The sequence below is a fragment of the Thunnus albacares genome, chromosome 1, assembly GCF_914725855.1.
Source record: "Thunnus albacares chromosome 1, fThuAlb1.1, whole genome shotgun sequence".
Classification (NCBI taxonomy): Eukaryota; Metazoa; Chordata; class Actinopteri; order Scombriformes; family Scombridae; genus Thunnus; species Thunnus albacares.
In genome coordinates this window covers 3,474,800-3,498,439 of record NC_058106.1, presented here as the reverse complement: position 1 = coordinate 3,498,439, position 23,640 = coordinate 3,474,800, and the positions used below count along the sequence as shown (strand labels likewise).

The following is a 23,640-nucleotide window of genomic DNA, read 5'->3' as shown; positions in this document are numbered from 1 at the left end:
TTTCTTTTAAAATTGAAGAAAGTTGCAACATATCTATTAGAAATATGTTGCAGAGTTTGCTCATTTAAAGGAAATTTAATTCCAAGTGAGAATGTCATGTGTCATTTTTTTCTTTTAAAAGAGGAAAAGCTACTTTCCAAGATATTTCATGCACATTTAAAAGAAGTAACGTTTTTGATTAATATCGATTGTTTAGTCTGTTAAATGTCAAAAAACAGAGGAAATGTCCATCATTATTTAAAAGGTGACTTTTTGTAATTGTTTATTTTGTACGACAAAAAGTCCAAATCCCAAATATATGAATTATATGATGATATAGAACAGAAAATAAAACTGCAAATTGTCACATTTGAAAAGCTGGAAGCCTGAATGTTTGACATTTTTATTTGATAAATGCATAAAAATACTTCATGACTGAAGTGATTTAATGTTTGATTAATCATCAGCAGCTTGGAAAACTAAACATTATTCTTCTAAAGGGCTTATAACTGATCTATAACGCATTGGTGAATAACTTATTAACCATTAATAACGTAATTATTTCCATGAGTGCTGCACTCTAATTTTATGTGTCTGCACGTTTGGGAAACGTTTTAGAAGCAACGTATCAATTTGTAAGTTCATGATATTAAAATAGTGAATCGCCAAATATCTTAAAGAAAAGAAAAAGAAAATATCACAATAATCAAAAATGCTTCTGTCTTTCACACGGAGTGTCAAAGTCATGTCTAGCAGAGCAGCCATTAAGGAAAAGCTACCTGTTTTCAACAAAATATGTATTTTACAAAGTGATCCTTTATACTTCCCATCAGGAAAACTCACTTCCTTCATTTCCCCTGTGCTGTAATTGTCTTGTAAACTGATTAATGGCTGATAGTAAAATCTGATCCCCTCTCACTTGGCCGTCAGTCTCGCTCTTCCTCGGAGCCGCTGATAGCCCTGTTGTTATTCACTCTTTGGCACCAGCACCACTTGTTTCCCCATTGAGTGTCAGTTAGTGCCGGGCTGCTGCTAATTGATTAGTTTTCCACCGCATTAGGCCAACAAGTCCCCGTCCATCCCTGAACTGTCTCTGTCCAAGCAGCTGTTCACTTCTGCTGAGTCTCTAAAGCACCGTGGCTATTCAGGACATATGGCAGGATTTTATTTTAAGAGCCAGAAAGGACTGTTTTATTTTATTTATTTCATTTTTTTTTTTTTTTTTTTTTTTGCTCTGTGAGGGATGTTACGGCTGTGGCTCAGCGATGAGATGGAGATGATGTTCCACTTAGAGCAGACAGAACATAGCTGGATTTTTTCTTCTTTTTTTTAAGGCCTAGAATGTGTACTGTAGTTTTCTTCCCTACATCCGAAAAAAGAATCATTTTTAAGTTGCTAATGTCATGTCTGTATTAGTGCAGAGTGGAAAACCCAGGAAACAGCTGGGTTTGAATTGTTAATGATTCTAATGAAAGTGTCAGGTGAAGCCGTGCTCGTCCAACACAAACATCATCGGGGTCTCCTGCGTTTTTTTCATCACTGTGTGTGTTTTCTCTCAGTGTGGAACGCTATTTCACACACACACGCAGGCACCTCCGAGTGTATGTTATCACTCAGGATTGGGTCGTCATGGTACACAGACGCTGTCTTTATGTCGTCTCTGCCTTCTCTTCTTCTTCTCTTCACCTCGCACTTTTCTCTTTTCTTAACCTCACCTTCTCCCTCTTTAACCTCCCGTCATGGCTTCCATCAGTCCGTCCTACACAGCCTGACCTCTGAGTGTACAGTCTCTCAACCGAGATGCCTTTACAGTCGCTCTAACAAATAGACAGACATTGAAGGACAGATGGCTGGTGGTAGAATCAAAACAAGGAGTCAGAATATGTTTTCACATTAAAAGAAATGAAATGCTGAACATTTTTTTTTTTGCATCCAGTGACATACACATTCACACACACACAGATTAAGAGATTCAAGGCTAGATAGGTTCAAAGTATCAGGAGCAGAAAGTCACAAAATGTCTGTATAATGTATGATACAGTGGCAGATGGATATGTTTTTAATCCACCAGTACTTTTCAAAATCATTAGTTTTAAGTAAATTGATGTTAAATTAATTATTTTGTCATAGGTCGAAAATGAACTTTCTCCTACATCTCTAAACAGTCTTTATATAAAAATGTTGATCATTTTGGTCGCCATCAATCATTACTGTGAACTCACAGAAATAAGCATGACAAGCAGCATTAACCCTCCCGCAGCGCTCCATTCCATACTACACACTCATTCTGAGCAGATTTTAAATATATATATAGTGTTCACAGTGGAATAGTGAAAATTGAGTATATTTAAGAAAGTCAGTATCACACTAAAAAAACACGCCAACACGTTTATCTCACAGCGAGATGCACAGAGGAAACGGTGGAGCTACTCACATCTGCGAAAAATGACAATAAATTGAGAATAGTGGTGAGACGGCACCAGGAAGAAAACAAAAACAAACAAAAAAAAAGTTTTAAATGTTGAAAAAAAAAAACATTTTGCTTTGTGAAAATCGCACTCTGACTGACGGCACACATTTAATGCATTTCCTGACAGTGTAAAATAGCAAAGTATGCTAATTCTTTGTATAGTAACAGCAAGAGAAGAAGGAGTGTGTTTGGTGTGTGACATAGTGTCTGATTGGTGGAGGTAGTTGGGGATGCAGACGCCTCCACTGCATATTTTTCAAAAATTAAAATATGAATCAATAGTTTATATTCTTTAAAAAAAAAAGCTGAATAAGTCAGGAAAGGACAGTGCTCCTTTTCAGTAAAGATGAAAAATACAACACTATCATACAGTATCAGTCTTTAAAAATGAAAGGAAATGTGATTTGTAAGTAGGATCAGATCATTAATAACACATCAATTTACAGCACCTCTGAAACCGAATCTACACCGTTTGTCATTTTATTCAACAGCATGTAGTACCAAAGTGCCTGCTAATTAGAGGCATGTGTAATGTATTCAAGGTGTGTGTGTGTTGATGGGGGGTGGCGGGGGGGGGGGGGGGTTGATGTGTGGCTACACTGTTATACATCACTGATATGAAGAAAGCAACATTGTGTTAGCTTTGGCTTTAAAAACACTGACCCAGCCGCATCATTTTGTGCAATTAGTCTTCTTGTCATCGACTTCATTGATGCGTGCGAACAGCCGTGGCTTTGTTGTGACAACAGTAAAGCAAGAGAGCTGGTTGGGGGGGGGGCATGGAGGGAAGGGGGGTGGGGGTGTCCTTGGTCACCAAGAGCCACTGTAGGGTTGGCCTGTCATGTTTCCTCCTTCTCTTCTTCATAGTCTTGTTCTTCTTCTCAGGAACTCATGAAATGAATCTCTAATTAAGATAAATGACCGGGAGCATACTGTGCATTGGAATGTGTGTGTGTGTGTGTGTGTGTGTGTGTGTGTGTGTGCTACAGGCTGGTGAGCAGGCAGGGGCACCTGATTGAGATGTATATTAGGGGAGCAGCAGCAGGAGGTGTGTGTGCACCCACAGTGGGATGGGATTAGCCTAATTGGGCCGTGTTGGTTCTTGGTGCTCTGTAATGATGGGATTATGTCGCTGAGAGATGAGCAAAGGGGTTTTTACACCTCACCACTGTCCGGAGGAGGGTGAGCCAGCCGGCCGGAGATGAAACCCGACAGAGAGGGCGACAGAGAGAGAAGCGAAGCGAACGGATGTCACGGGACTGAAGGCCGGAGCTACCAAGCTGAGTTTCAAGGCTAGGTAGCTGCTGTCACCTTCATCTCGGGTCAGTTTATCCGTCCTAATGATGAGAGGTTATTGTAAGGTGAAATAATGTGATCCCAGATCTCAAGGACGAGCCCAGCCTCGAGCGCAGAGCCAAGCGACTGACTAAATGAGGAGGAGGAGGCCCCCTACCCATCCACCCACCCACACTTTTCCTCCTTCTCCGCCCGTGCAGAGGGAGCGAGCTCAAGTGAAGGAGCTAAGCATGCCGCTCATGTATACTAAAGCCCCACTGATCATGCATTATAGATGCAGAGGGAGAGAGGTGGCATAGCGCAGCCACTCCGAGGTTTTCAGCATGTAGCACTAACAACACTCGCTTTGATCATAAATCTGATGATGCTTTTCCCTCAGTTCCTGGTGTGTAAATGATTTTTTTTTTCTTTTTTTGTCCAAGGCAGGGAGAGAGAGAGAGGGAAAGGGCAAGCAGAGTCATTTTGAGTGTATCAGTGTGCTGGAGTCCTCTCTGCAGGGTCTCTGCCAAGTCAGCAGCTACCCAGAAAACTTGACTCATTACTGCCATTCACTCCTCACTTGTGTCGGCGCACTTACTCTGCTTTCCCTGCATGTTTGTCCTGAAAAGATAAAACCCATTAGCAGATGAGCTAATGGACAGAGTCCTCTAACCTGTGTGAGAGTGTGTGTGAGTGTGTGTGCCTCAGGCACTGATTGATTGAGATGGTTTTTGGTGGTCCAGGTGTGTCCAAGACCTCTTGTTACTGTAGAGAGGACTTACCCTGCAGCATTACTGACACACACACACACACACACCTATGCTCACACTGGTCTCACAGGGCAAAGCAGGCACTGAGTGATACACAAAGGGAGAGCAAAATTACTTACGGCAATCATGCTCTTTCTTTCGGTTTCCGTGGGCAACTTGGCAGTTGTGCATTTTTCATGTCGCTGTGTAAGATGAGCAGAGCTACAACCACGCACACACTCAAACACTCTTTTCCTCGACTGCACAGTCACAGAAGGGTGAGATGAGAGGGCATAGTTTTGATTGGTGCCATTATGGTGCATCCCTGTCTGTGCAGGAAATGTGACCACTGAAAGATATTATACCTTTGGAATTATACTAAATAGAAAAAGGACATAACATCAATAATGTCATATTCTTTGATGTCAGGAATATAAAAACTCTGTTCAAATGGAACTTCAACTCGTTAAACTCCACCAGAAGCTGCAACTCTAACCACGATCTCAGCGTCTCCAACAATATACTGTATGTCCAGCTAAATTTGGTCAAATGTAGGAAAGGATGCAAGACATATATTTTATTAATTCAGTTAGTAAAGTATCAGATAGCTTTATAAAAGTTTTGGAAGAAGGAGATGTTGAATGTTCATATATCTGTTGACTGTATCTGTTGGAAAAACTCCAAAGACATGATACATGCTGTTAAAATGAGAATTAATGATGGTTGCGCCTAAAATAAAAAGCTGATTTTACATTTTAACACTTAATGTGTTTTTGTGTGTACGACAGGCTATCTGCTGCACTTTGGTGAACTGTAACTGTGACAGCTTCAAGCCTGGGAAGCTGAAGAGGAGGCAGTGTGAAAACTGCAAACATGGCTGGGTAGCACACGGTAAGAGCTCACTGCAAAGTTTCTACTGCTGGAGAGGATCCTAATGCAGAGGCATAAACTGTGGCTCCCTTCACTGATAATAATAAATAGTATGTTTAGAGATGGGGACAGGGACATGCATTTATGTTTTTATTTTCCCAAAAAGACATTTTCTCTCTTACCAATAGTATTATCTAGCAATACACAGGTTTGACATATCTGTTTCTGAAATTTCTTGCCTCCACCTCAATACAAAGGAGGGCGAATAGAATTTAATTTCTGGTGCTCACAGCCTTGAAAATTTACATTCAAAAAATCTTACAGCAACATCCATTTCTGTAGATAATACACAAAAAATGCTGTGTCGGGTTTACGTAGGGACTATTTCTTTAGTAAATAGAATGTTCTGTGGATTAAATTGACAGCTTTTTCATTTGTATTTTATTACTTTCAAATAGAGCTCCTAACATTTCAAATCAAAATGACCCGACATGCTCTGGTACAGTATGTTACTCCTGTGACACAATTACAATTGCTTGTCACTTTTGAACTGAATGTTTTGCATGTTGCCGTCTATTTTCTGTCGACCACAGATGAGTATTTACATCTAACGTGATAATGCGAGGTGTCATCTGTTGTCTGTGCTGGTCGTAGTCGGCTGCTGTCGGAGTGATTAAGTAGGATTGTCGGGAAAATGAAGAGTTGATTCATGTTATAACATGTTTTTTTAATCTTTGGTCAGTCAAATGGCTGAAGTCCAAGTAAAATCCTGAGCCGTGTGACTTGAGTCCGCACTTCTGGATGTTACTGGTGAATTTCTAAATGTGATTTTCCAATACTGAGCAGACACAGACAAACATAGACAGATACCAGTAGAAACGAGAGTCTAATAATCAGTATTATATCACTGTAACATTATTGTTATACATAGCCCTCCAGCTGTATCATATTGTACACATATACTTAGCAACTGTAAACAAAGAAGACCATCATTTATGATTACACTGTGAGTAACTGCACAGTTTTACACAGTGCTACTGTTACTGCTGAATTAAGACCACATTTCCCTTGAAACATATTTTTAAGGGATGCTTTGTGTCATGAAGAGGATTTTATTGTGAAGGCCGCTCTGTTTATACTCCGAGAGGCTAGAAGTAAAATACAGTGTGGAGCTCTCTAGCCTTACAGTAATTGTACTAACGTCTCCAGCAATTTTCACTCATGCATAGTAAAGGGTGCAGTGAAAATCATCAACGCCTTCATTTAGTTTCCAAAGCAGATCAGGATATCTGCAGATTATGAACATCAGCTCTTCAAAATGCACTTCATGTATTCATGTTTGCTCCATAAAAATGTAGTACATAGCATGTGCCTGTCCAGATAATCATATGCATTCAGCAACTAAAGCGGAATACCAGTGATATAATATTAATGAAGGAGTATATCCACAGCAACAGTTTGTTTCATTTTTATTCATATTGTCAAATGTATTACTTATTGCTTATACAGTATTTCAGTATTTTAATGTATTGTTGTATAAATCACATCTGTAACTCATCACTTTTCCAGCAACTAAAAAAAACAGAATTTTAGTTTTGATCCATATTGCATTTCAATTTTTTTTTTTTTTCTGTACTGCTTACATGTAGAAATTGTTCAGTTTTGACTATTTTTACTCACACCTCAGTGTCCACCTTCAGTGAGCCTGGTCAGGTTAGGCTAACCCATTGTTGCTGTCTTCAGGGTTAACCCCATTCACTTTTCCCGCCGTTGGGGAATGAACAGACATGACTTTTCTTGGTCTTGAGAAGCTGCAGCGTTCATTAACTGACACACTGTAGTCTGTACTGTACATTTACTGCCAGACTGACAACTTATTGCTAACCTTTTCATCGGCTCCGCTCACATTCACCGTCACTTTTCTGTCACTCGTTCAACCACACACTCGCAACGCACACGCGATGCACTGCCCTATTCCTTAACAGAGCTACGCCACTCTTATAACTACCTTTCACGTAGATGTCCTTTGAAGAATGAGGAGAAACTATTCCATGCTAACGTAGGGTGTTATCGTGCTCACATAGTGTGTGAGTGAAAATTACTAGCGGCCCATTGATATTAATGATCGTATGAAATTTTAGCAGTGGCGCTCATCATTTTGCGGTGGCGGTGTGCCGCTGCGTACTATTTCAAAGCCTATGCTGTAATCTAATCCAAATCTAATGTGTATGTATTCTAGCTCTGAGTAAACTGAAGCTGCACCACATGTACCAGAGCAGCCAGGTGGAGATTGTGCACTCCAATGTGGTGTTCGATATCTGCAGCCTGATGTTGTATGGCACCCAAGCCATCCCCATCCGCCTCAAGATCCTCCTGGACCGCCTTTTCTCCGTCCTCAAACAGGAGGAAGTCATCCAGATCCTCAACGCACTCGACTGGACGCTGCAGGACTACATACGAGGATACGTACTCCAGGTGAGCTGCAAGGGGGGAAAGACTCTTTTCAATGTGTGTACATGCTGTTAGGACTCAACCTCGGCCTTTTATGCCTTTCTCCACACCGGTATAAAACTAGTTGATGATTTTAAAATATTTGCTCAACATTTTGGAAAATAGGCATATTTGTCTTCTTTCTGAGAGAGAGATGATGTAATGTCTGAGCATTAAGCACGGAGTCAGGATGTGGTTAGCCTAGCTTAGCATTAAAACTGAAGGCAGGGGAAAACGGGCTCCGTCCAAAGTAAAAAACAACAACAACAAAAGAAATCTACCAACACCTCTGAAGTACAGTAATTAACATGATGTATCTTTGTTTAGTCCATACACAAACAGAAGTAAAAAAGATTTGTGGTTTTAAGAGAAGTTACGGGCTGGAACTATTTCTGGGAGCAGTGAACATGTGCAGCTTCCTGAAATCTTGTTGTCACAGTGAAGTGGTCAAGTTTGACACCATCGTGTCTTTAGGAACCATAACCAAACCCTGTGCTCACCCACCGTATTTGGCAACCTACACTATAGCCAGAGATTCTGCACTGAAGGGCGGATGTTGGTCGACATGACGTTCCACTTCAAAAACACAAATTGTCATTTCTACATTTCTGTTAATGAACAGATTTAAGAAAAGACAAATAACAGCTGTACAGGTGTTCATAGGTGTGTTTTTCCACTTTGGACATCTTTTTTCCCCCTTGCTTCCAGTTTTTCATGTAAACGCTCACATCTCACTCTTAGAGAGAAATCATATAAGCATATTACAAAATATGAAACTATTCCTTTGAATATGAAAACAATCCAAACGTAATATTTAGTATTATTGTTGTTAGGGTGAAAAAAGCTTTTAAAAACAGCCTGGATGCCAGCATGAGACCGCTGAAATGCAAACTGCTTCTAAGCGAGACCATGGCAGCGATGGGCTGAGCAAGAAGGGGAAGGGAGGGACAGAAATAATTTCTGAGGAAGAAGAAGGAGGAAGAGGAGAAAAAAACAAGGAGAGCATGGTTGAAGACGGGATAGAGGAGGGATGTGATGTAGCAACCGATGCCATGAGTTTGCTGTGGTACCACCGGCTTGGGGAGGTCTCCAAACTGTGTCGGGTAGATTTGTAAATATTATGTCTTTTGCTCAAGATTTCCTCTCAAGCCGGAGCCAAGCCAGCTGAGGCCTGGGCTGCAGTCACTGTGTCAGCGCCAGCTCTCACTTCGATTAGTACATCATCAAGTATTCAAGTTGGGCCGCGTTTAATTCATGTTAGCTCATCTAATGGCGAAAGTAGAGTCAGAATCCTCGACAGGCGCCCAATGAATGCTCTGTGATGAAATATTAATCACGGTTACGGCACGAAGCTGCTCCTCACTTTCAAAGACGCCCAAACTCACATGTGATTACTGCTGGGCTAAGGGAGAGAAGACCCGCTTGATCAATGTGAGGCCCCCTCTGATCACCCCTCCCTTACTTATGTGTCTATGTATGTATGTGAGTGTGTGTGTGTGTGTGTGTGTGTGTGGTATGTCTATGCACGTATTTATTTTTGCATGCCTTTGGGAGTGTGTGTATGAGTCTACGTGCCTACAAGCATGCTCATATGCATGTTCTCACCATGCTGTGTGTGTGTGTTTTCTGTCTGCTACTGCTGATGCAGAGCGGGTAAATCCCCATGATTTAAATGAAGAGAAATGACCTGCAAGATGAAACGCAGTGTGTGTGTAAGTAAGTATGTATGTTTTAGAACACAGTTACAAAGTGCTTCACACACACACGAAAAATACAAATGATAAATAAGTAAAAATAAATTAGAATATAAAACACAGCACAATGAGAAACAGACCAAATTAAAACTAACTAAAACATAAGACAGGGATGAAGCTCTATAAAAAGGCTTGCCTGTAAAGAAGGGTTTTTAGAAGCCGCTTAAAACAGTCCAGAGATTCAGTAAATCTGATGTACTGGGGAAGATCATTCCCGAGGGTTGGGGCTAAAACTGCAAAGGCGTGGTCACCTTTTGTTTTGCAGTTGGAGCGGAGTATGGATAAAATGTGTAATGAGGAATCTCAGGGTCCCGGGCTGCCCGCTTATATTAATACTCCATCTGATTCCTTTATTTAGCTGCCCTGCCAGTCTTTTTTATAGGGTGTGTCACCTAACCTACTCTGTGAATATGTATGAGCAACCCAACAGACACTTCCAATGCTAATGATGAAATTGCTCTCTCCCTTCTCCTTTCTTTTTTTTTCTTTACCACTTTCCCTCTCCTTCTCAATCTGTATCATACCCATGCCTTCTCCCCTTCCCTGTACCATGTTGCTGTCCACTTTCTTCCTGTCCTGTCTGTAGGATGTGGCCGGGAAGGTGCTGGACCGGTGGGCCATCATGACGTTTGAGGAGGAGATCGCCACTCTGCAACAGTTCCTGCGTTTTGGCGAAACCAAGTCCATAGTTGAGCTGATGGCTCTGCAGGACAAGGAGGGCCAGTCAGTGTTGGTTCCAAGCACACGCACCAACTCAGATATCCGCACTTTCATTGAGCGCAACACCCCACGCACTGCTGCCAACCTCTCTGCATCCAAAGTGGAGAAGCTAAGTGGCAACAGCATGCACCACTTTGAAAACTTTATCAACAGCATGGCCTTCATGCTGCCCTTCCAGCTGTTGGGCTCTGTTCCAGCTCCGTTTCTGGGCTCACCAACAGGGGCACTGCAGCAGCAGCACCAGCAACACCAACAGCACCAGCAGCCATGCCGGGGGTCAGTGGAGCAGCAGAGTCAGAGACGAGATGATCAAGGGCGGGATGGTCTCGGGAGGGATAACCCCCTCCCTCTTTCACATCCTCCAGAAAGCAGCCTGCTAGGTTCCAGCTCTGTCTCATTCACTGCTGATCTAGACCGAAGTGGAGACAAACCAATGGACAGCCTGTCCACCACCACAAAGATCGAGGCTGAGGACTTCTCCACTAGCGACAACTACTCTGATGGACCCTCCACGCCATGTACACCCTCCATGAGTTCTGATGTAACACAGATGTCACCCGAGGGCAAGCTGCGCTCCATGGACAGGAACGGGAGCTGTGGTGGAGGGATCTCAGGAGGTGGTGGCGGAGGAGGATCTCTGAAGAAGGGTCGTGTATTTTGTAATGCCTGTGAGAAGACATTCTATGACAAAGGCACATTGAAAATCCACTACAATGCAGTGCACCTGAAGATTAAGCACAAGTGTACCATCGAGGGCTGTAACATGGTGTTCAGCTCGCTGCGCAGTCGCAATCGCCACAGTGCCAACCCAAACCCAAGGCTGCACATGCCCATGAACCGCAACAATCGGGACAAAGACCTGCGGGGCAACTTGTCTAGCGATGAAGGCTCACAAGGAGAGAAGAGGCCTGAATATGGCACCCCCATCCCTGCCTGCTCTGCAGAAAGTCATAAATCAGTTCCCAGTTACATGGTGAGCCATGTGGACACTGGTTCAAAGCTCCACAGCAGCTCCTTCCCCAGCATGGGCCACAGTGGTATCCTCTTTCCCAACTTAAAAACAGTACAGCCAGTCCTGCCTTTCTACCGAAGTCTGGTTACCCCAGCAGAGCTCGCCAACACCCCAGGAACACTACCTTCTCTCCCCCTCCTCTCCTCTTCTGTTCCTGTCAAACCTACCACAGCTCCTGAACTCTGCACAACAGATCCCATACCAAAGAAAAAGTCTCGAAAGTCAAGCATGCCAATAAAAATAGAGAAGGAGACAGTGGAGCGCGAAGAGCAGATGGATAAGGGGAGCAGCTCTGAGGATGAAGCTCCCTTACAGGGCAGGGACAACGAAGAGTATGACGGTATCCGAGTACAAGGGCATATGTGCTCAAGACGAGCTGGGGAGGAGAAGGAGGACAGAGGGGTGTACATCGGTGAAGAGAGGGAAACAGAAGGTGCTAAGCATCTGTTGGATCAAACCTTAGATAGCGAGATGACAGAGAGGGAGGACAAAGATGATGGGCCACAGCAAATTGAAGCAGGTGTCATCACTTGCACATCTTCCCCCTTTGAAAACAGACTGATCGAGAACCTTCGGGAGAACCATTTACTCTGTCAGGAACCCAATGGCAATGAAGAAAGGGAGGAAAGAGAGTGTACCAACTCGCTGCATGCAGCTGAGAAGATTTCAGAGCTCAGATGGGATGAGGGTGAGCACAGGCTTACTAATGGGGGCGCTCTCCAACTCTCAGACCACGAGAAAGAGGGGTCTGATGGCTGTGTAGATGACTATGGTGATTCAGATTCGTCTCACCTTAACCCTGACGCTGACCTGTCACACCACTGTGAGATCTGCAATAAAACCTTTAAGAATCCCTACAGCGTCAAGATGCACTACCAAAATGTCCACCTGAAGGAGATGCACATGTGCACAGTGGACGGCTGCAATGCTGCATTCCCTTCCCGCAGGAGCAGAGACAGGTGAGGGGCAACCATATTTTCCGATTGTTTCAACACAGAGTATCAGATATATAAAGTAATAAAGCATCAGAATAGTTGTCTCTTGGGCCATTAAGCTGAAATCCATGTAGCCACTAGTGCAGCATAAATTTGTGCAGAATATTGCACATGCAGCCAAAAATGTATTAAGACTGTACAGTAAATGCAGTCTGCACACAAGTGCAAGCATGGCTGCTTGGAGTATATCTGGCCTGTTACAGCACATTGTTTCATACATAGACAATAAGATTCACATTGTTTAATGGGAAACGTATACTGAGCTTCGGATTTGACTCCCCTGACTTGTTAATGTCTTCTGTTCTTTACACTTGCTCTGTACCGCAAGTAATGTGGGGAAAAAGGAATGCCACTTGGCAGAAATGGGAAGAAGCCGCTGGCTGAAACCTCATTAGCATATCTAAAAGAACACAATCTTGCATTTTTCTGTTGCTTCCATGGCATTTTAGGGTGGATGGCTTAAGTCACATGAGCATGGCAGGAAAATGTATGTTGTTGAGGTACCTCAGGGTTTTTGGAAAGAAGACATCCACCATGTGGTGTATAATACAGTTAGCTGATTTTTTATGCAGATTTTTTTCATCTACAGACACAGTGCAAATTTGAACCTGCACCACAAGCTGCTGACCAAAGACTCTTTCAGCCCAGCCAATGTCCTCTACTCACCCTCATCCCACTGCAGAGACAGAGACTCTGTTGGCCTGGACTTCTGCCAGGACCAGCGGGACAGAGATCTGTCCCATCGAGACCCAACCAGCCAGACCTCCGTGATCTTCAGAGGACACAATCGCATGGGTCTGGTCTTCCCCATGAGCAAAATGTCTACCGCACCAGACAGCGCCGAGGCGTCTCCCTTGGGAGAGGTAGAGGGATTAGGAGGAGGAGGAGGAGGAGGAGAAGGTGGTGGTAGTGGGGAGGATGGGGCAGTCCTGGACCTGAGCACCTCCTCCTCTGTCCCACCTCGCAGCGGTGCTCGATCTTCCTGGGACTCAGATGGAGCTGGTAGTGAGGAAGGAGAGGGGATTGAAGAGGATGAGGAAGCGCTCCCCATGGAGGACAGTGATGAAAGCTGCGATGGGATCAGCGTGAGGAGGCCTGGGGCCGAGGAGTTGGCACTCGGGGGAGAGAGGAGCCTGGGCTGCGTTGGGGGAGGACAGGGCGGGCTTCAAGGAGGTGGGGGTGGATCTCCGATAACCTGCCACGTCTGCCAAAAGGTCTACAGCAACAAGGGCACATTCAGGGCCCATTACAAGACTGTCCATCTGCGACTGCTGCACAAGTGTAAAGTTCCTGGTTGTGATACATCTTTCTCCTCTGTACGAAGCAGAAACAGGCACAGCCAGAACCCAAATCTCCACAGGAACCTAGCTGTTAGCTCAGGTGCCACTATGGACCAAGAGTAGAGATTTGAACTGATATGCCAACATGACTGATTTCCTTCATTCCAATTGTCTTGTTGTTGTTGTTAAAGTTGTTTTACTTTTTTGGGCACCTAAAAAAGGCTCACCAATTAGCACTTTTTAAATTTCCATACTGTTGTCCACCCTGTTGTCATTATTTTTTTGGAAAAAAAAGAAAGTACAATCAGTGTATTTGTTGAGGCAACATTCTTTTTGAACAAATTAATTTTCTGAAGCAAAAACAGATAAAACATTAGATGCATCTGTCTATGTTTACACATCAACATATAAAGAACAACTGAAAAACAAACTTGATGAGTCTCAATCTTTTGTTGAAATGCAGTACTGATTTCTTTGTATTGGTTTGCCTTACAGCCCAGTTTAAACCTTACAAAATTTCATTTGTATGAACTGAATTTTTCCATGTCTGTCCAAGTGTGAGTTGATCCATGACACTGTTGTACCATGCAAGTAATTTTTTCTGGTGTTTTTGTTGTCAAATGTCCACATCTTCCTTGTGAAGCTGTGTATAATGTATTGATCAAAAGCAGTAGTGAAGTAACCTCTACATGTGTCATTTTGTTCATTTGGACAATGGTCTTCAAAAAGAGTCTTTGTTAAAAAGCTATAGTGTTGTGAGCTTGACCAATAAGTTATTGTATGGTGTTGATCTGCAATGTTCCCTGTCTTTACTGTTCTGGTTGTTGCATACTGCTAATGTTGGCCAAAGATTTTTTCAGTCCACAGGTGTGTATAAAAACCCCTTCATATTGTATGAGGGGTATGCAGTATTAAAAGGGCCCGCCCAGTCTTTTCTCATCTACTTTGTGATTAACAGCAGTATTCAGGTTTGGGCTCTGTTGTAAAATAAAATAAAACTTTACAAAAAAAAAAAAAAAAATCTACTTTCGACTGATCGGGGTGAAAAAAAAGTCTTGATTTTGGTGGTGCTTTTGTAAAGACATCTGCTCATGGGACTTGATTGGTTAAGGCACTGCTCTTGTATTGTTTGTGTGGTTGCTTGCAGTATCCTGACTGACTGGACCGGAAGATACCCTGTGTCTGGAGGCTAGAAGCATGTACTGTGAATGAGTCAAACACTGAGGAATAATAATGAAAAAAAAAAGCAATTTATAATAATGGCCCCACACGTGAGCACACCCTAAAAAAAGAACTGGTAAACAAAATGTTTATTGAACTGTATATTCTGTGAATAGAGTAATTTGTTATCTGAAAGAAACCAAAAAATATACTGTTTAAAATAGGTTAATTTTACCACTAACATTACATGTTTTTCTTTTTTCTAAAAATGAATGAACAAGAACATTGTGTTGTACATGTCTGATTATTTCATCATGGTTTACTGTTCTGGTTCTGCTCTGTATTCTGCATATTTTTTTCATTCTGTATTTAAATGCAATGGGCCAGATTTAAAACCCCATTTGTTTGTTGTTTGGATTTGTTAAAAAAAAAAAGGAGCAAAAGCTGACACATGTTGATAGGTGTTCATGTTTCCTTTGATTTAATGTTACAATATTCATTCCAATTAAATAAAAAGCCATATGTTTGCAAGTGTCATCCCATTCAATTTTCTATCCAATAAAAATAAGCGCAATCATCACTTTTATCATGTGAGGAATGACATTTATTGTTCTGTAAAATATAAGCAGAGCTTCAGCACACATTTTCATGTGGCACTTTTCAGGAGTGCAGGGGAGCCAACAAAAGTGACACATGTATATTTATCTATCTATCCATATATATATATATATGGATCAGAAGATACTGATTATATATATATATATATATATATATATATATATATATATATATATATCTCAGTATCATCTGATCCCAGCTGACTCCCCTGAGGCCCTGTAATACTCAGTGTTAGGCGGAGCAACTCCGATGAGGCACTAACAGACACATCATCAAGCAATGGGCTGCTGGATGGATGACATGCCGCTTCACAGCAAAAGATATTCCTCCTAACAAGTCATTTAAAATAGAAACAAAACATGTGAGTTTACCCAAATTATAAAACGAAACAAAAATTACATCTCACTCACCTCATGCTGTACAGCCATGCATTTAGTTTTGGTTTTATTTGTTTAGATATTTTTCTGCAATGACGGTGAACAGATGTTCATTTCTGTTTCTTACAACACTAAACAATTACATAAAAAACAGACACAATATCACTTGTGATCAGTTTTTATTGGAGCTACTTAAAGAAATAGTCCCTATGAAAAGTAGTGACAGCACAGTTGTTGACAGGAGTAAGTGAATAAATATTCCTTTTTGTAATTTGGGTGAAGTGACCCTTTAAAAGTAGTGAGAGACTCTATCTAATGAGTTGGTTCTAGTGTAAAACTCATTAATCATTGATGTATTAATTGAGCAACCTGCATTATTTCGCCTCATTTTAAGCTCTTTGTTCCACATTAAACACATTAAATTTTACCTCAAATTCAGGAAAATGTTTCACTTAATTTAAGAAAAAAAACCCAAAAACAATTATGTAGACGTTAATAATCAACTAAATGGCTCATTTAGCAGGACTTGTCTTCAGAGGTTATCTTACCATCAGGCCTTGCTGACAGGCTGAGGAAGGGTGTGGTCCACAGAATGACTGGGTTCAGATCAACCTCTGCTTGACCCCCTCACTACTACAACATCCAGACTAAGCAAACAAACAAAACAGACAAAATACAGCTAGAGACACAGAAACAGACATATAGGCACACACAGGTGCAGCTTCTAAACCTAACAGAACACGGGGAAAGAATGCAGAAGCAGTATTCTTCAGCGGTGAAAAAAACATCTGCCAGGCCGGGAGATATTTGTCAGAACTTGATTAATATTGTTTTGATTGCATTTTGATTTTGGTGATCTTTTCTTTTGGTATGACAAAATGAGGAAGACACTGTGATGGTAGTCACATTCAGCAGTGATTAAAATTTGCATTGCTTCAAAAATGGCATACACTACACTACTTGGAAAAAAAGCTCTCACAGTCATTGAAGAGGTGAATTAATCACTGCAATACTGCTATGCAAAGTTAAAGGGCATGGATGGAAATGGACCAGGGACAGTGGAAGTATCGTTGGGCCCACATTGAAAAAGCGAGGAGGACAAATCTGTTACGCAACATGCCAAAGTATTGCACTATTACAGAGGGCTGAAAGCCTTGCATAACTCAACAATTCAACCCACCCATCACATTTACTGTACATTAGCGAACCTGCAGAGCTGTTCCTCATCACTTACGAGCTGAAAAACCCAGTTCTGACAAGTGGCCCCCATCATTTTTCTCTGGCACGTTGCAGAAATCTAGTACCACTCAGAGAGGGCACAATGGGTTATTTCAGTCCCTCCTGTGTGCTGTATGTAGGCGACAATATTCAGCAGAGAACCTGGTTGATCTGTAGAGGTGGAGCACTTGCTCAGCTTCCTCCACAGAGCTGTATCTGTATCTGGAACGACTTGCATCTTCAGGGCTATTTTTAAGAAGCAGTGGACCACTTTCAGAAACTGTTTGGTGGTAAATATGGAACAGACTGAGGAAAGTATGAAGCCTTTGCTGCAACAGTTTGCTAAAATACACATGTAGTGTTTAGGAAAGATTGATTTTTTAGAAATTTCATAGAAAAAAAAGATAAAATCTGAGTGTATTTACCACCAGAAACTGTCATGTCCTGATGTTCTTTCCTCCCATACTCCTAGAGGTGTGTTCAGACTGAATTTGAAGAGTTTCAGGCAGCCCAATTGCATAAAAAGTCAATGCAAGGACACCGGAGGACACTGATTCGTCCTGGGCAGCACAAAGTGATGCCAACACATGACTTGAAAAAGTTTCAACTTCAGCAAAAATGTGTTCTTATCAAAGCTCTAATATCCTCAATATTATACAGAGACAAGAAAAAAAGGAGAAGGTGTGGAAGAAAATAATAAAGAATTAGCTAGCTTACAGCTAACATTGCTACAGTGATACAATAAACACAGACAGATGTCCAAAATATGTAGTTGGACTTTAACAGTCAGACGATCAGACAGGTTGGAAACAAACCTCCTGGTTAGTCAGACTTATTAGAGAGAGAGAGAAAAAAAACCCTGTAAAATCATTACCCACACTATCAGTTGTTAACATTCATCACTGCTTACAGGCCCCACGTCATGGTTTAACTGCTATGACTGTCTTGACTTACACTGCAAAAAATATCAATCTTATCAAGTAATTTCTACTGAACCCTAAAAAAACATGTGTTCTTCAAACAAGAGAAAACATCCTTGCAGTAAGACTATTTAAACCTGTTGCCAATACCAATCAGGAAATTGACAGTATCAGTGACAGTTTCTAAAAGACAGAATAAGGCTAATTGTTTCACTAGAATCAAGACAAATAACATTTGATTCTAAAAAATTCCTGAGACAAGCTGGTGCCTTGGAAACAGGTTGAAGTCATCCTATTGCATGGATTTTTTTTACTTGTTTTAAGCAAATGAGACTTTTAAGACTCAATGGAAGACGTCGATTTAAAGCGGCATTCATTTCTTTTTTGTCCACTTGGGGGCAGCATAACAAGCTGTAGGCCTGAATACAATATTATGGCTGACAAATGCTCCGCTATGTTCACCAGCTAGTTGCTAACTGTCTGCTGTTTGGTGCTGGGCAGGTAGTGTACAGTGGATTTATCAGACCATTTTCACTGAAAACAGCTGCCTGCTGCTGCTGCTGTTGGAAACCAGGCTGATGAGACCAGAGAGACTTAACTAAAACAGGAAATAATTGTGGGTCATAAAACCAAAAAGAGCTGCAAAGTTGGTGATAATTCTCTGTGGCTTTGTCCCTATTAGGGAAGCCTTTCACATCATAGTCATGTGATCTTTTTGAATACATAAAAATTTTGATTAATATAGCTTTAACAATAAAACAGAGTGGCTGTTCCCAGATCTCAGCTACAGTATTATTTTAGTGAATACAGTGTTATCATAACTGATAGAAATAATGGTCAAAACTAAAATATGTTGTTAACAGGCTGACACCGTTTTGTATTATGTTGACTATTACTCTGGGTGAGTTTTAATCTCCACGGCGTACCCAAAAAATTTAAATAAAACAAACAATTCTCATGCTTTTCGTGAGAATGCATCAGATGATGGCTATCTGGGAAGTTAGATTTGCTCTCAGGCGGCACCAGGGAAGCGATGGATACGTGCACGCTACTGTGAGAATCCCAAACAGTGAAACTGAGCCCTCTGAACAACACTGCTGCTGATCCCCCCACATGTTCCAGAGAGAGGGGTCTTTCTGGGGCACTGACACCGGATCCCACCTCTCGGCCCTGGGATGGGGATCAGGGCTGGCGGGGGGCAGAGGGGTGTTGAGGGGGAGTGGAGTGGGAGGGTAACGCAGAGAAGGGGGGAGAGAATGGATTGTCCACGGGTGCTTGGGAAGCTGAGGAACATGAGGGGGTATTACCGCCCGGCACAGCGGCCAGATGGACAGCAGATGACTTTTGTTCTTCCAAATACTCTGCAGGCTGAGGGAGGAAGAGGACGAAGAGGAGGAGGAGGTGGAGAGGAGTAAAAGCAGAGGGGAGGAGGGAGGAGGCATGAGGAGACAGGCTTAAGTGAAAGTTTTACTGAGAGGGTTTTTTTTCTGGACTGTAACATGTTCATCAAAGCCATTTGTGTGTCCCAACTTGTCCTGCTATGATATCCTCTACATTGTAATTACATCCACCATTATCTCAGCTGTGAAGTTCTAAGCAATTAAGAAAGACACCACAGAACACTCATTTCATAGATAAAATCTCCATTAACTGACTATCATAGAACCAGTGTACCATCCTACAGCCTAAACTCATTGGTGCACACAAAATAAAGTCTGATCATTGTCCAACTTCTTTTCAGCAGGCGTGCCAGCACAGGAGTAGGAACTGCCCCAAGTCTGCCCCCTGGACGCTGGAAATGAAATCTTCTACTGGATCCTCTCTGCTTCTCTGCAGGTTTGTAGTGCCCCCTTGTGGTGTAGAAAACCAGTCACAGACTTTTCTCCTGGCGTTTCTCTCTCACAGGATTTAATCTAATCCTGGTCCTCAATTCACATGTTATGAATCTGTATTTTAACATTTAAAGTTTTTAAAAATGTGCAAAATTCTTGAAATACATTTACAATTAAATACAGTTGCAGTTTTATCAGGGTAGTGCTGCTTCAAAGAAGAAACGTATTCTTTTTACTTATGCTTTTGTAGATAATGTCTAAATAGTATTAACCTTTGTTGAGGGAACATGTAAGTGAACCAACTGATGAAGGAAATTGAATTCAACATAACACTGGTCTCACAACTATCAGTGTCATTTACAAGAGTGGCTCTCATTTATTAAAAAGGTTTGAAGTGGAATTAAAATGTTTTAGGAGTATTCCGGTGATTGAGTATTACATAACAGACAGACAGACAGGGTAAGTAACCTGCAGAAGAACTGGATGTTTTTCATGAGTTGTGAACTGCTGCTGTATCAGAAGGTGGCAGCAGAGTCAAAGTGGCACTGATGAAGCCCCAGCAAGATTTCTTCATGTTTCACTATATAGTTATATATATGGCTACTTTCTGGTCAATAAGTTAGTCTGAGAAATTTTGCCAAGGATTTAATTTTGTTTATTTGTTCTGGTGCCATGGCCTCCACTTTTTTTTCCTTTTTAAACATAAGACAAAAGACAGTTCCCTCATTTTTTCCCCCCTGATTAACGTCTGTTCATCACTTTTGCCATCATCATCCTGTGCAGCTGACTGAGTCCCAATATTAATTTATATCAACGTTGTAGTGTTAAATAAACTGTGTTATGTAATGTTTGAATCTGTATTTTTTAGGGAATGTGGAGCATGACAGTGGAGCTTTTTAATTGTGACCTGCTGAATAATAATAATAATACAACAGTTCATTCATAAGTATTTAGTGAAGGTCTGGTGATGACTTTAGCTGTGAATGACGAGTTCACAATTTTTCAGATCTGTCTCAAAACATCAGTCAAGAGTCCAAATGAACATTGAAACATGTTTTTCTTGCTGTAATCATTCCTCCAGTTCATACTGACCATTAGAAGATCCCTCATAATGCACTTACAATGTAAATGATGGGGGACAAAAGTCCTCCTTCTGTGCAAAAATGTATTTAAAAGTTTATCTGAGGCTAATATGAAGCTTCAGCGTCCAAATGAGTCAAATCAAGTAGATATCTTTCAACGTTACAGTCTTTTTAGCACCAAAGTCCTTCTTTTTGTTACTATACTTCCTACACAGCTCAACAGGGAAACACTGTCTGAGGAAACACAAAGAGGGAATTTGACGGTAAAAAGACTGTAAATGTGGCAGATATCCAATTGATATGACTAACTCAGACCGCTGAAGCCTCATATAAGCTTCACATCAACTTTTAAATGACTGTGTGGACACACTGGATTTTGGCCTCCATCACTTACATTGAAATCACATTTTAAGGGGATCTTTTGATAGGGGATCTTTAACAGCGCTGTAATCAAGGAAAAAAACCTCTAGGATAGGCCAGGCATCTGTGCTTGCGCGGGCCAACGCAAGAGTGTTGATTTTGACAGGTCTGCTGCGGCAGAATCAACCCCACAGTGCATTCACAGGTCATGTAATGGAGTTATTATTATAACAAAGGTTCAGGAACAAGACCACGCCCCTCTCTCTCACTAAATTCAATCACCTGTGCCTCACTAATTCAATCATCCGTGCATACCTATATAAGCGTGTCTAACCCCTTTCTCTCCCGTTCGTCTCAGTTCTCATGCGACCTTCGACACGCTTGCATCGCAAACACTTACCTCCCGCCCGTGCCCCGTGATCCACGTTCCTCGGGAACATACCGCCCACGACTAGATCCTCCTCCAGACGCCGCGCTTCTGATCAGCTGGGATCCAGACGCTCCACACGCAATGGCCCACTCGGACACGGCTCTTTTCCAAGCGATTAACATCTTCAACCGGATGTTTGCTCACCTCTGGCGAGCTCTCAAGGAGACGGTCGTCCCACTCCTACGAAACGATGATAAAGACAAACTTTCCAACTCTATGCAGACTCTACTTCCATCAACTCTCTCGCCGGCAGCTCAAATCCTCCCGCTCTTCTGGGTTCATTATCCGCCGCCGGGCCGACGCACACCGATGACGTCACAACGCCGCCTACTACAACAGAGCCCAGACTTTTCAGCCTCGGCTGAAGGCCAGGCTGAACTCCAGATCCAAATCCCGTTTCGCCGACCCAACAACAAAGCCAGGTTCTTCCTGTTCCCCTCTGCCTCCACCTCCACCACTGCTCCAGACGGCCGCTCACTTCCGGGTTCCCCGCCCAGCGCTGCTTCAGCCCTCTCGGCCAGGTCGCATCTTCCCCTGTGCCTGTACCCTCCCTGTCTGATCTGTCTCGTGTTTTTCGTCTTTTCTCTCATCCCCGTGTCCGCAGGCACTTTCACTCTGGCCTCCGCCACTCGCTTGCGGGTAACTTAAACTTTGTGACAGACTAATTTTTATTTCAGAGTGATTTTGTTCATTTAATCAAGTTGCTAACTGTAGTGTAGTAGAGTTGAAATACTTCCACTTGCCATCACCATTATTCCCCATTTTATTTTAAGTATTTTTACTTGTTCAACGTTTGGTTGTGATAAAACTCCCTCTAAGGAGTTGAATGTTCAGTTTTTCTGGTGAGTACACTTTGTTTTAATGGGTTTAGGCCTGTTTTTCGCTAGCAGAAATTAGCATTAGCATTAGCATTATCACTGTTAACCATAGATTGTAAATGCACTGTGCTAACTAAACTAGCAGCTAGCGCTATAGTCAGCTGCATTCTCTCGTCCACTATGGTCACTTCTGGCTCCAAAAATCAAACATGGCGACGGCCAAATCGCTAAACTCGAGGCTTCAAAACGGCATCTCACAAACCAATGAGTGACGTCACAGTGATTATGTCCATATTTTTGTCTATATGAGTGCAACCATGGATGTATAAAAATAACTGTCTCTTTATACATCCATGAGTGTAACCCATTCCAGCCAGCTAATCTAAGTTAACATTTGTCAGTCTATTGCTATATGCATAATTTATTCTCACGTTTTTAATCACTTATTTTTTCACTTAGTGTAAGACAATATGAGGCATATGATAGACATTTAAGCTTTTTTGCATATACTCCAACTGTACACTAGGTCTTAAATTGTTCATGCAGTTCAGTGGATATTTTTATCCAAAGCACCTTAGTGTACAATGAGTGTGCAGACTTCTAACATGTGTCTGTCTCTGTCCTTTTACCAAAGGAAATGTGTGTTGGGGAGGATTCAACTTCTGCTGAGGCTCATGTGAACGTGCTACAAAGTGAGTATTGGAGACACATCCAGACATCTGGACTGTCAAAGACTTCATGGCGCAAACCTACTCCTGGAGTTGTTGTGAAATCATGGAAGGGATGCCCATGGAGGACGTACTCAACAAATACCCATGTACTTAAGGACGCCTACTGGAGTAAGTATGGTGAAAACACCTAAAATAAAATGATAAAAGTAAAAACATGAAGCGTCACTTTACATTCAGACAAACTAATATGGCAGCTACAATTATTAGATTTTATCTGAAACAAACATTTATCATCCAAAAGGAATTATATCATATGTCAACATTTTCAGTGCCAATACAACCTTTTCCAATAAAAGTGTTTCTTTTTCAGTTCAGGTTTTGTTTTGAATACCAAATTTACTTTTCAATGCCAAAATGTAACTGCCACTGCTCTAGCCCTTTAAATATTACAGGGGAGTGTTATCAATCTATGTAATAATTTTGGATTTTGTGAAATTGAAGACATGTCAATTGCTGTCACTGAAAACAAGTGAAATAATATTTTCTATCTTTCTGTGCT

The 23,640-nt window shown here is 41.8% G+C and overlaps 1 protein-coding gene across 2 annotated transcripts in view; it reads left to right on the top strand.

The window, feature by feature from the left end:
* The window catches only part of bnc1 (basonuclin 1), a 70,497-nt gene extending 55,156 nt beyond the window's left edge, over positions 1 to 15,341 (top strand). For both annotated transcript variants that reach the window (XM_044351083.1, XM_044350999.1), the window contains exons 2-5: positions 5,262 to 5,364; positions 7,583 to 7,818; positions 10,174 to 12,278; positions 12,904 to 15,341. In XM_044351083.1, coding sequence (XP_044207018.1) covers positions 5,262 to 5,364; positions 7,583 to 7,818; positions 10,174 to 12,278; positions 12,904 to 13,717 — 3,258 coding nt within the window. In that variant the 3' untranslated portion in view covers positions 13,718 to 15,341. The remainder of the gene's footprint in view (positions 1 to 5,261; positions 5,365 to 7,582; positions 7,819 to 10,173; positions 12,279 to 12,903) is intronic.
* Positions 15,342 to 23,640: the final 8,299 nt, after the last annotated feature.